Source organism: Artibeus jamaicensis, unplaced genomic scaffold (genome assembly GCF_021234435.1).
Source record: "Artibeus jamaicensis isolate MK-2021 breed Jamaican fruit bat unplaced genomic scaffold, CSHL_Jam_final contig_373, whole genome shotgun sequence".
NCBI classification, from domain to species: Eukaryota; Metazoa; Chordata; class Mammalia; order Chiroptera; family Phyllostomidae; genus Artibeus; species Artibeus jamaicensis.
In genome coordinates this window covers 8,952,356-8,965,372 of record NW_026521807.1, presented here as the reverse complement: position 1 = coordinate 8,965,372, position 13,017 = coordinate 8,952,356, and the positions used below count along the sequence as shown (strand labels likewise).

Below are 13,017 nucleotides of genomic sequence, written 5' to 3'. Positions count from 1 at the left end.
GCTCTGAATATTTCATATAAATAGGATCCCATGTGATCATTTGTGACTGGATTCTATCACTTAGTCTAAATTTTGAACACTTATGGGGGCTGCAGTGTCATGATCTAATCACCTCCCACAAGCTCCATGGCAAATACCATCACATCAGGGGATTAGGCTTCCACATGAATTTCAGGAGAATACAAACATTCAGTACATAGCAGGAAATTTTCTCTTTTCTATGATTACTTGGAAATATGTAGAAATACCTTTCTAAAATTCAGACTTTTTCAGACAATCCATACTAAATACGGTAATGGCAAAGATTGCAAGCCAAGGTCTTGCTGTAAAGTCATCCTACTGTGTGCACCAGGGTATATTTTTGGTATTGTAATTGAGTGATGTCTCCAAAAGTTAGACTGTTGGAGAAAAGGATTCATTTGAGAATTTCAGATTGTCTTGCTCTTTAGTTGCAATAAAATGATACCTAGATTGGTTGCAATTCTGCTACACTGGATGTATGAGTATATAACACACTTCATCAACTCCTGGTCGTGGAAAATTCATGGCTTCCCAAACACACACATATATGGAAGGAAAGAACTTCATGAGTAGTCCTGTAGCTTAAAACTATGCCCACTGAACCATCAGTAATTGCTACTTTTATGTCCAAAATATGAAATGTTGGTAATTTCATATGGTTCAACTTAATATCTACTCTGTCGGGGAAAAGTGTGATTGATTTTGGTAGTTCGCATGAGATTTCAGCACGAATAAAAATTTCATACTACACAGTTTATACATAGAATAGAATTGCATTGAACAAAGCTTTTAGAATGCAACATGGGGAATTTTGTTGATAATATTAATCTGAGCAGATCAAAGATGTAAGCCTGATAAATTAATATATTGATATTTAACTAATAGTTACTAGTCATCAAGAGAGAATTTCTTATATTGGTCCCTCATACATCTGGAAATGCTACTAAACCCAATTAGTATTCATCCTACCTCCACTTACCTAATTTGTTGAAAGTCTAATATTTATGAAGCATGGTACTAACTTATGGAATCCAGCAAAGAAAACATACAAAGCATATTCTAAAGGACATGGATCAAACTATAGAAATGATCCCTGAAAGTACCCCATCCCTCCCCCCTTCTCTCACCAGATATGTATGTGAAATTAATTGTGGCTTTATTTTTTTGAAATAAAAACTTCAATAAAGCAAATATATATAAAGTATATGGAACCCTATTAAAACCCTTAATAATTATTCAATATCAGTTACAGTGATACCTACCTTTTGTCAGGCTGGGAAAACTGGGAGAGGGCAGGAAAACTTAGTATGAGATAACTTTGTGTAGGAATGCTACTGAGAGTTGCACTATTTCCCGATGTTCAATGTGTAGCGAAGGTGACTGCACAAGGCATCCGGTGTGTTCTGGCCTGACCCTGTGCTCATCTGGAAGGGGCTGATTTTTCTATGATTTTTATAGGGTGCCCAGTAGGGAGGTGGGGTCCATCAAAACGAGAGATAAGGTGGAAATGCCTAGTAAGCAGCAACTCAAAACTGCAGCTCAAAAATCTACTTGAAAAGCCAAAAGCTATTTACCCCCATCATTCTGGCCCCTGTTCACACTTGAGAAGTGCTAAAAGAAGATCTTTCCTTACAGCCCCCAGTCAGGCTTTTGTGGGGTGCCCACATTTGTGGTTGTGGATACAGTTAATTTTAAGTTGGAAGAGTTGACACAGAATTCTGCAATTGAAGAATGAGAAATGTAGAGAAGTGAAGTAATCCTTTTTAAGGTCACGTGGAGTGCCCGAGTATTTTGATGAGGGGAGGCAAAGTTTTGCTGAATAAATAAACCTCAAACAATACAAGCTCCTTGCTCACTTTTAAACATCTGACCAAGGGCTGTGCTCGCCGGTGTCTCAGGGATCAAGGCTGATAAAGGTTATGGCCCTGCAGCAGGGGGAAGGGAACTTGGTGAATTACATAGTCTTTTAAAGCTTCCATGAAGGAAAACATTATTTCTGCTCACATTTTCGTTTGTCAAAGCAAAGGAAACAGAGTTCATTTCTGCCATGCATACAGACAGGAAACCGGCATGTTTTTGATAAGCTCTAATGTCTAATAAACCAGGTTAGAAAAAGGCCCAATTAGCTTGTACCCACATTCAAAGAGGAATTCAAGAAGTCTCTTTAAAATTAACTATAAATCATAATTATATACTCACTAAAAAAGTCTTCTCTTTATCAATGTAGACATATAGAAAGTGGCTATATTCCTTCTGGTCTGTTAGACTTCAATGGCTACGGAAAGAAAATATTTTATAATGGGTAAATTTTTTTAAAAAAGTGTTGATGTGGACAGAGTAAAAATCATGTAAAAGCTGTCATTACTTACCATAGAGAAAGTCTTCTATTGAAAAGAAACAAAAAATTAACATTGTTTCTCTTTTCTATAATCAGCTTATTGTTAAGTTCTAAAAACTGTGTTATGGTTTTAATTTACTGGATATACTAAAGTAAAGGCTTACTACATTTTGACATTTGAGTTTCTCTTTTCAGTACACCACACAGAACAGCTGCAGCAGACACTACCTTCTGCACACCCAGTAGCCACTTCCTCTCCCTTTCTATTAGAATCCTGGTTCGTTTCAGTGTTTGTTCTTCCCACACAATACTTGGGAGAAAATCTTAATTGTTCAACTCACTTCCTAGTGTTATATTTAACAATGGATATGTAACCGTTATTGGCAATACATGGTGAAGGAGTCTTCTGATGGTTTTCTAAAAAACCCTTCTTCATCTTTAAAAATAACTTGAAACAGGAATTCTTCTTGCTGGATATTGTCAGGTCTGAATGGGACACCTGGAACTGTAGCAGCTGATTTATGGCAAAGAAACAGCTTCTAATAACAGGCTGAATAAGGTAGTTCCTTAAATTCACTGAGCTGTCTTTTGTTATTTAATACAATGCATTCCCTAATTCTTTAAGCCAGTGCTTCTCAATGTTGGTCTGAAACCAGATCAACAGCTACTGTCAGAATGCAAATTTACATACACTTTCCTTTCATCAAGGAAGCTTGTCTACAAAAAATTATAGATGGACTAAGTGGTATGGTCAGTGACATAGTTGAGTTACATTTTGGCAGAAACTTCTAATCTAAATCTACAATATTGGATTATTTCAATATACATATGGTTCAGAACCCAACTCAGCAAATTAACCTGGGAAAATTCATTTGTATTCAGAAAACATTAAAACATACGGCGTTTTAGTGTATAGACTAGGTAGGAGCCAAGGGACTTGTTCTTCTTAGGTAATTTTATCATTCTTGGCTTCAATTCAATAATCCATTCAATAACTGTCCATTGACCGCTCACTAAATTATACATGCAGGATACATGAATAAATAAAAGCCTCTCCAGTTTTAGAATGATCACAAGCTGGTATAGGAGATATATAAGAAAGTCAGTACTTACAGTACATACTGATGTAATTATTTATAAAGCTGTTCCCTGGCTGGGGTTGACTTCTGTCTAGTGTTTGGGATAATGGGAGCAATCCGCAGGGAAAAGCTTGACAGAAAAGGTGGCACCTGTTATGAAGGTGGTACAAAACCCCTTGGAGCTGTGTGGCTAGGGTGACATGCTAAGGAGCTGGAATTTTACTGATGGTGACAGTTTATTACATGATGACTTCCATTTTAGCAGTGACTCCAGACATCTTGACATCAGCATGGTTGAAGTTAGAACTGCAGCTAGAGTAACTGAAAATACCAATCTACAACAGCAGTATAGCTTTGGGTTTAACTTGAACAATTTATACCATGTACGTCTTAGCTCATTTTTTTTCTTTAAACAACTATGTATACATATAATTACAAAATTAATATTCTACAGTATTAAAAAATTCAAGCCAACACAAAACATTTATTCTGGAGTCATGTGCTTATATGAAATTATGATGATTAGTTTTCTGTGTCAAATTGGCTGGGCCATGGTGTCTGGATAGCTGGTCAAACACTGCAGATATTTCGAGTGTTGTTTTTCATGATGTGAGCTTCATCCAATCAATTGAGGATCTTACTAGAAAAAAAGACCAACTTCCCTGGAGACAGAATTCTGTCAGTAGGTGCTTCAAACTACAACTGCAACTCTTCGGTATTACCCCATCCGATTTTGGGCTTGTCAAACCTCCACAATCACATAAGCTAATTCCTTAAAACTAAGTCTACGCACATCTAGTTGTTCCTCTGGAGAATCCTGGTACAGAGATTGAACACTTGTCGGGCCTCTTTCACTCAATATACTTATACAGTAAAAGCCAGCCTACTGAAGCCTTTTTATGGGGATGGGACAATCCACTACCCCTCCTCAGTATAAGCAAAGGTTTTTTTCATTCATGTAAATCAGGTTCTCAATTGTTTTATGACGAGAACATACTAATTCTTGGCCAGAACCACTGTCCGATATGCATGTTCCTCCCACTTGTTTATTCTGGGTACTGATTTCCCCCACATCCCAAAGACGTGCACAGTAACTGGCACATATAAATTGTGCCAGTAGGAGTGTGGATTTGTGGCCTGTGAGGGAATGTGGCCTTTGAATCCTAAACTGCCCAAAGAATCTCCTGCCCCCAACAATCCAGAACTAGAATGAGCAGGTAACAGAATCATCCCACGTGTTCCTCTTAACCTTTCTTAAATGTGTATCTAGTTCCCACTTAAATGTTTAATACTGTGATTTGGATCTTTGTAAGCTTAGTGAATTTTTTTGACATAGGAACTTAAACCTCGTTTACACCAATTAGCCTATAGTAAAACTGCTTTTTAAATTATTTCAAGTTGCAAGAGCTATTGGTAATAAGTGAGGATTTACTGTATAATCCTCAAAAAACTAACTTACGAAGATGAGTAAATCAGATGTCTATCTACATCTTACTATCCAACATGAACTTAACTTTTGACTTTTGATGTATTTTCAATCTGAAAAAACCATTCATTTAGGACTTGCCAGAAAGTAAAATGTTTTTTCACATAGCCTGTTGATTCTCAAAACACGAGGTATGTTCATCTCCATCTCCTCCAAAAAACTGATAGCTAAATTTGTAACATAAGGGCAAAGATTTGAACCAAGAATTCAGAATCTTTATGAAATCTACTCCTCTTGATTCTACTTTTCCAGCACTGTTAGACAGCACTGTTGTGTAGAAAAACTCACCCAACACAGGATGACATGACATAAACGGAGAAGCACAAACTGACACACAAGTGCAGGGAATGGCAGGACAGTTGTTTAAACTGCATCCATTATTTAAGGAGTTGCCAGGCGGTTACAGGAAAGTCTAAAATAGGCCCTCTCAAATACTGAGAGAAAAATTTAAGGTACTAGCAAATCCACGGCTAATGCTATATGGCCACATCAGAAATCCAACGTTACGCTCAGGACTAAGGGAGGCAGCTGCTTTGTTTCATGAAGGGATGTGTAGAACCACCCAGAACAATTTTTCAAAATTAAGAAATATAGATTTTTATGTGAAAACAATGTGAATATTCTAGTTTTAGATACTGGTTTAAAACCAGCACAGCGAATCCCCACCTCCACCACCCCAACACCAAATTCCAAGGGGCAAACAGACCACCAGTTTATACCTCTGCTTTACAGTCTTCTTGTAACACCAGTGATATTCCAAAAGTGACCAAATTGAGATTAAAATATTCAGTAGCTTATTAGTTTCTCCTTGTCCTAATACAAAGCCCTAGGAATTAAGTCACTACACTTTAAGTGGCAAGTAGCATTTCACTATTCATGTGACTTGACCCATTGATACAATTACTAGTGAGGGCCATCTTTCTACACATTTCTAGTCAAGCTCCAGAATAACCTGGTAATTATTTCTTACATTCTATTTCACATGCCATTACATTCCATTTTAAATATTGTCCTTTTATTCACTCTAAACAAGATTCATTGGTCAGTGGCACATTTATTAAGACAAAAATTTCAGTTTTAGGGTATAGGTGTAGATGAAAAAAATGAAGTTTTTGTACTTTAATCAGTATACACTACTGGTTCTCCTCTTGCCATTTTTTTCAAAACAAAAAAAACTCATGGGGAAAAAAGCAATTTACTCCTTCCAAGAAAAGGGGAAAACTAAAAGTAACTTTTTTCTCCCCCTTTAAATAAAAGGGGAATTACTACAGACTTAAAGTCAAGTTGCATTTCTCTTTTATAACAGAAATACCAATGTTGTGATTAATAACTGGCAATTAATAATTAAATAAAATCTCAGAATTTAAGACCAAGTAACAAGCTAAATCACTAGGATAATACTCAAATAAAAAAGTACACACATGCCCAATTATCACCTTTTGTATTTCAGAGAAGAGGCATTAAGGATTCATGCCATAAGTTTATTTACAAATACATCTAGTATGTCAAGTTCAACAGTTTGATCCATTTTTCAAAGAGACTGCGCCTCTTAAAATGCTCCTCTTCAAACCTGCGGATAAAAAACACACAAAAATGTGGTATTGCAAACTCCCATTCATTTAACAGAAATCATGTAGTTTCATTAACGTATTGTCTACCCTTCAGTCTGGTACATCAGAAAGCGTTTACAGTATCACAATTTCATTCATACTGATTTGCTTCATCATATGCACCACAATCTTTCCATATTAACCACTTATATAAATAACTTCCTGTCTAAACTATGACAACTAAACTATTTTCCAAAATATACTTGGAATTTACTCCAATTATCCCACAGAAGTTTCCAACGGTGTCATTTTTATAATTAAATTATAATTTTACTTAATTAAGTTATAATTAAGTAAATAAATCTTTTCCTCTCACACAGGGAATCTAACCCCCCCCCCGAAACAACAAAAAGACTCCTCTGGGCATATACTAACATATATTGCTCTCAAGAGAGACTAGCAATCAGTTTGCTAGAACTTTCCTGATGAGTAGTATGAGGTCTGGCTGAAACTGGTCCACCATCACTAGGTGTGAAATACCGTGCAACTTGTTGTTTTTGCTTCTCATCAGGTTAATATCACCTACTTCACAAGCCTGCTAGGGAGCTACAGGAAATCATTATTGTAAAGTGAGCCTTACAAACAGTAGTACTAAATAAATCTTGGGTTTTAGGTAAAAAAAATACTTGTTTCTAAGTTTATTAACCTGCTTCCACCAATGTCACATATACACTTTCCTTCAGGAATCAACTCTACATGCAAAAACATTTTGTAACTTTGGGGGAGAGAAGGTCATTTTTTTTTTTTGAGGGGTGAAGAAAGGGAGAAATAAAAGGAAAGCACTGCTTTGGGAAGATTATAAATTCATTAATTAATTACCTGTTTTATGGATTAGCTAAAACATCCTTATTTTTTAAGCAGCTGGTGTCTTACAATAAGGAAAGGTGCAGCAAATCCAGATCCAAAATACACAGTCATCATTGCTAGTAACCGCCACTTGTTTTCCACCGAAAATGGCAAATTCTGTTGGGAAAAGAGAACAAGCAACAAAAACAGATCTTCAAGTCATCTGATTTTAGGTAAAAAATACATACAGGGAATGCCAGATTTTCTTTCTTTTACACAATCAGGTTATAAATGTCACATACTACAGCACTTAAAAAAAAAAACACAATCTGTCAAGTTTTATAACCATCATACATAACACTGTAAATATATATACTTTTTTTTGTATATACATACATACATACATACATACATACATACATTTATCTGACTTTACTGAGCACCAGGAAGTGGTCTTAAGAACTCAGGTGTAAAACAGTGAACTTTCTCTTCTATTTTAGGTAATGCAAATACTCTCCAAAAGTAATTTTAGAAGAATACATTGTTCTGGTTCACTATCTGGTAAGGACTGGACACCTATTAACGAACGCACGTCAATGTTAACGGTACTACTAAGGATTTTTTCCATAACCAAGCAGCCCTACCCTCAAAATAGTTTCTCATCCGTTTACTAGGCCTCGCATAATCCTCGGAGGTTGTTACTACTAACTTTCCCGATTTAAACTATTTGTATTTGAGGCTTAAACTCAATCTCAACCAAGGAGGGTTAATACAATTTAGTCAACTAGTCAGAGACTCGACCCACGACCACAGGCCCTCATACCTTCATTAATTTGCCATGACCTTCACTCTGAATCCGGAGACCTCTATTTTGGCTTTTAAGACACAAGAGCTACCGACAAGGTGTCCACGACCTCCCGCAACCCCCGCCGCCAAATGTTGGAGGGGGTGGAAGGGCCTCCAGCTCTACCTGCTCATTTCCTTTCCCCGCATCCAGGGTCCTGAGCTTTCTCTCTGGGGGAAGTGGAATGCTGGTCGGCGTTCCACACCAAATTGCAGGCTTACTACCGAGCTTTCCACAGAGATCAGCGAGTTGCAGCCAACTGCCCCCACCCCAACGAACCCGGGCCCCTTATATACTAACCTTCCCTGGACCTTCCTCATAGTGGCTCCTACGGACCACAGAGGTTGTGAATCTCCGAATGCTCTGTCCCAACATTTTGCTGTTGGAAGCCCTGCGAAACGAGCATACACCGAAATGGCAAAAAATGGCGCTATCACACTAAGACCTTTTTTCTCGACCTTGTCCCCTTCTGAGCTAGTACGGAAAGGGAAGATGGGAAATGGGGCAGAGCATTCGGAAATCGTGATGACGTCATGAGCTCCGTGTGTTGTGGGAATTGTAGTTCATAACATTGCGTGTTCTTGTTGGCCCTGAAGAATTGTGGGAATTGTAGTCCCGCGTCAGTCTCAAAGAGGGCCAGAGCCCACATTAGTTCCTAGGGGCAAGGATTGATTTGTTCAGATCTGAGTTACTATCGCGTTCTTGACAGGATTCGTATTCCCCAGCCCGACTTTTACTCAATTTAGTGAAGCAGTTTCACCGCGTGTGCTCTAGTTTATGGAACAGGAAAATACGCCTTTCCCTTTTCTTTTGTTATGATTGTATACTAGGAGCCTATGATTTGCAGTACTCTGCTTGCACGGAGAGATGTGTGCTGTCATCTGAAGAAACAATGCATAAGCCCAGGTAACCAGTAGAAAGGATTTTGGAGAGAAAACTGAGTAAAGTGCTAAGGGAAAGTTTTCTGAAGATATAGGGAACTGAACAGGACAAAAGTACTGGCGGAGAGCAGAGAAAACTCAAGGCCAGTAGGAGCATAGCATGCTGAGTGCGAAAGAGAAAAGCAGCCTTTGATATCCGGAGCTAAACTGGACTAGGACTTAATGTTCCCCTGCTAAACGTAATCAATTCCACAGAACATCAACACCAGACAAAAATTACTGGATCAGTGATGGCTCAAGAAGAGTACGAGGACTGTATTATCATATCTGAACATGGACAAAACATGAACATTGTTCGTCACAAAAATGACAAAATATCACTGTATCCAGTCTAATATGGTGACTTCTGCCTACTTACTATTTACAACCTTAAACTCAGACTACTCCTTTTTAAGCAAGATTTAGTAAGATGAGGAAAGTCACACAAAACAGGTTTAAATTCTCTAAGTCCTAACACCTTACTAAGATGCCCACGGTTTCTTGTTGCTTTCAGTCTCTTTCACTGAAGTGAGTAATAAATCCAGTTTGTCCAATTATAGGTGTGTTCCTGATAGTCTTTGACTAGAGGGAAGAAATCAGTGATAAATGAGCCTGGGAAAGTGGTATGTTAGATTGTGAAAGGCCCTGGTAAATTAAGTTTTATTTTATTCATCAGAGTTCCCATGGGCCCTGTGGCAAATTAAATATAGTTGCAAATTCTTTTATCAAGCGGTGTGGTCTCTGCCTTCTCTTCCTGGTTCTGGCTGGGTCTCTGACTATTCTGTCCAAGAGAATCTGGCACGAGTAATGCTGTGCCAGTGTCCTGCACATGGCTTATGATAGCGGTAGCTTCCTTTCCTATCTTGTGGAAAACTTGTCCTTGGAATCATGAGTCTTCACATGAGAAGTTTGACTAGTCTGCTGGGAAGACCTTAAGAACCTACCAAAAGGAGGTGGAGGTTGGTCAAAGTGTCAGAATGTGAGTAAATCTCTCTGGGTCCCTTGAGCCCAGGTCAGCTCCCAACTGAATAGCACTGAGTGACCCCACCAATCCTGTGTACAGAAGAGTTGCCCGGTTTAGCTCTACCCAAAATGCTGATTTACAGATTTGTGAGATACAGTAAAATGATTCTTATTTCAGGTTAATAACTTTGGGGCAGTAAAAATAACTGGAACAGATACCTGGAAGTAACATTGTTTCATTTAGGAAAATGATTTGCCATGAGAAGAACAGTTTCTTGCCATAAATCTGTACATTTAGGAATTAAGCTGTGTCATTTCAAATATTTATCTTAAAAGAATGTTTTTGTCAAAAGGCCAAACTGAGCACAAAGAAAAATTTATATGAATTTCCATATTGTTTTTCTTAATGTTAATTAGTAACCAATTAATACATTAGCTAACCAACTCATGTGCCCTGAGTTTAGGGGTCTTATGCTATTATTGATACCTCATATTCATTATGGAGAATAAAAGAAGTTTAAAGAAATCTGGCAGTAGTCCATTTTTGAATAGGTCCTGTGGTAAATGAAAGATGGCTATAATTTATTGGCCACTCTTCCAAGTGAAAGGTGTGGTTTGACTCTCCTCTGGACCTTAGTGACTTGCTTGACCAATAGAATGGAGCAGAGTGACATTCTGAAGTTCTGAGGCTGGCTTATAAAAAGCATTGCAGTTGTTATTCAGACAACTTGGCATGTTTTCATAGGAGAGGTCAGCCACCATGTAAGAAGTCTGACTACCCTGAGATGGTCAGGACTGTGAGGAAGCTCAGGCTAACCATTTGGAGAAGCTGCTTGGGTGGGGAAGGGGAGAGAGAAGTGAAAGGGAGAGGGAAGTAAAGGTAAGAGGATGGGAGAGATATGCCATATGCCTTGGTACCAGCTGTTTCTGTCATCCCCCAGTTGAGACATCAAATACATAAGAAGCCTTTTGGTGACTCCAGCCACAGTCATGATTTGCCTAAACCTATATGAAATATGTTAAACAAGAACTGCCGAGCCGAACACATCAGCCTCTATAACTATAAGAGAAAACGATAAATGGTTGTTTTAAGCGGGCAAGTTTTGGGGTGGTTTCTTATATAAAATAGAATCCTGGAACAGGTATCATACACAGTTTCTAATACACATAGCCTAACTATCTAAATTCAGTCATAATAACTCACAAGAAAAATATGAATCATCCTAGAGAAACTGTTGATTCAGAATGATATTCTTTTGCTATAAAATAAAATTTAAGAGAAATGAGACATTTCATGGATTGGTACAAAATAGAAACATCTTTAGGGACATGAGATTTACTCCAAAGTTCTATTTAAAAAATAAAATCCAATTATTTTAAGTAGTGAGTAGGGTATATATCATAGAATGAGCAATGTGCTTTCTAGACCCATATGAGTCTTTGGAGACTGAAATTACAGTTTACAGAACAGTATATCTAAAAATTAAAGTGCAGTATTTGTCATTTCTTGCAACAAGTACTATATTGGATTTCTAAGGAGTTGTTTAGAGTTTATTTAAAAACAAATTGTTTAGTGGAGAAATTATGTATTTCTATCCTATTTTGGAAAACTCAAGAAGTTTCTTATAGTCTTATGTTTCTAGAATTTCCACCTTCTGTAGCATTAAAGTCATAATTCCATGTTAAGTTTTATTTGAAATTTTACATTAATGGGGGAAAAATAAAACAAAAAACAAACCTTCTTTTGGGAAATGAGAAAATGTGATTCCACTGAGGCAGTTAGCATTGGAAAATATTCTGCCATCTTTCAGGATGATTTAGTAATGGTCAACCGGAAGAAAATTTTTGTAAAAAGTTAGAAGTGCTAACCTGATCAAGCTTTGCTTTTTTACTCTCTATCTTGTTTTCTTTAGTTTTGAATGTTTTCTCCTTAAGAGTATTTTATATTTCTAATTCCAATTTTATTGCTTAATGTCCACGTAAGCTTAAGGATGATTCATTTTTTTTAGATTAACCCTTAATATAATTATTTGCCATTGAGGATTGCCAAGCATAGGAGATATATTTTTATAAGACAAATACAGAAATTAACATTTCTCAACTTGAAAATCAATGATTCATGTTACACTTATGTTTTATCTCCACCTTAACTTGCAATGATACTTGTTATCATCACTTTGACTAGGTTTCTTTAAATTCACTACAGCATTTCCTGCTTGTTTCTATAACTGAAATACTAAATGATCAATAGTTTAATTTTTTTATTTTTTCAATATTTTATTTATTTATCTTTAGAGGGGAAGGAGAGAAGGAGAGAAACATCAATGTATGGTTGCCTCTCGTGAGTCCCCTGCTGGGGACTGGCCTGCAACCCAGGCATGTGCCCTGACTGGGATTTGAACCATGATCCTTTGGTTTGCAGGCCTGCGCTCAATCCACTGAGCTATACCAGCCAGGGCTCAATAGTTTAATTTATTTACTATAGGGAAACATATAGTTTAAATTAGGAAGGGGATTTTGAAAATGAATTTGATATATTATCCTACAAAGAAATCTTTTTTTTTTTTTTTTTGGTTAGAGAAGAAAAACAAGAGAAATTTGAGAGTAGAACCAACTTTCTTGCATTGCATGTGATGATTCCTAAGAACTGTGCTAATGAGGACTATCTGGAAATCTTGAATTATAACCAGGCCCATTGTTGCTGCTCAATGCCTAAAAAGGCGCTACTGTATTTCTGCAGTTCAGGTGGGATTGAAGGAATTCAATGCACGGCGCTGTGTTCCCCCAGACAGTGGGCTGGCAACTCCATAGTTAATAGAGTCCATCAAAATGTAGGTGTTTATCCTGTGACAGCTTTGTATTTGGCTTTTCAGTTTAGACTTATAATTAAGAAAAATGGGATTTACTTGAGAATAACATTTGTGCACTCTGAGTAAATTATTACTAAATCCATCAAACAGTTCTTTTAAA

At 37.2% G+C, this 13,017-nt stretch overlaps 1 protein-coding gene, 1 long non-coding RNA gene and 1 other non-coding gene across 4 annotated transcripts in view; all 3 read right to left on the bottom strand.

Annotated features, from left to right (window-relative positions):
* Window positions 1-2,394, bottom strand: part of LOC119052753 (uncharacterized) — a 30,091-nt gene extending 27,697 nt beyond the window's left edge. For both annotated transcript variants that reach the window (XR_008391461.1, XR_008391462.1), the window contains exon 1: window positions 2,221-2,394. This is a non-coding gene — a long non-coding RNA (uncharacterized LOC119052753). The remainder of the gene's footprint in view (window positions 1-2,220) is intronic.
* A 3,954-nt stretch (window positions 2,395-6,348) lies between these two features.
* Window positions 6,349-8,657, bottom strand: LOC119052752 (cytochrome c oxidase subunit 7C, mitochondrial). Its single transcript, XM_053664419.1, has 3 exons — window positions 8,465-8,657; window positions 7,354-7,497; window positions 6,349-6,494 (listed from the first exon to the last, which is right to left on the bottom strand). The coding sequence occupies exons 1-2, from the start codon at window positions 8,537-8,539 to the stop codon at window positions 7,381-7,383; spliced, it is 192 nt and encodes a 63-aa protein (XP_053520394.1). The 5' UTR covers window positions 8,540-8,657; the 3' UTR covers window positions 6,349-6,494; window positions 7,354-7,380.
* Window positions 6,595-6,657, bottom strand: LOC119052757 (small nucleolar RNA Z39). The gene has a single exon (XR_005083188.1). It is a non-coding gene; the product is annotated as a small nucleolar RNA Z39 (small nucleolar RNA).
* Window positions 8,658-13,017: the final 4,360 nt, after the last annotated feature.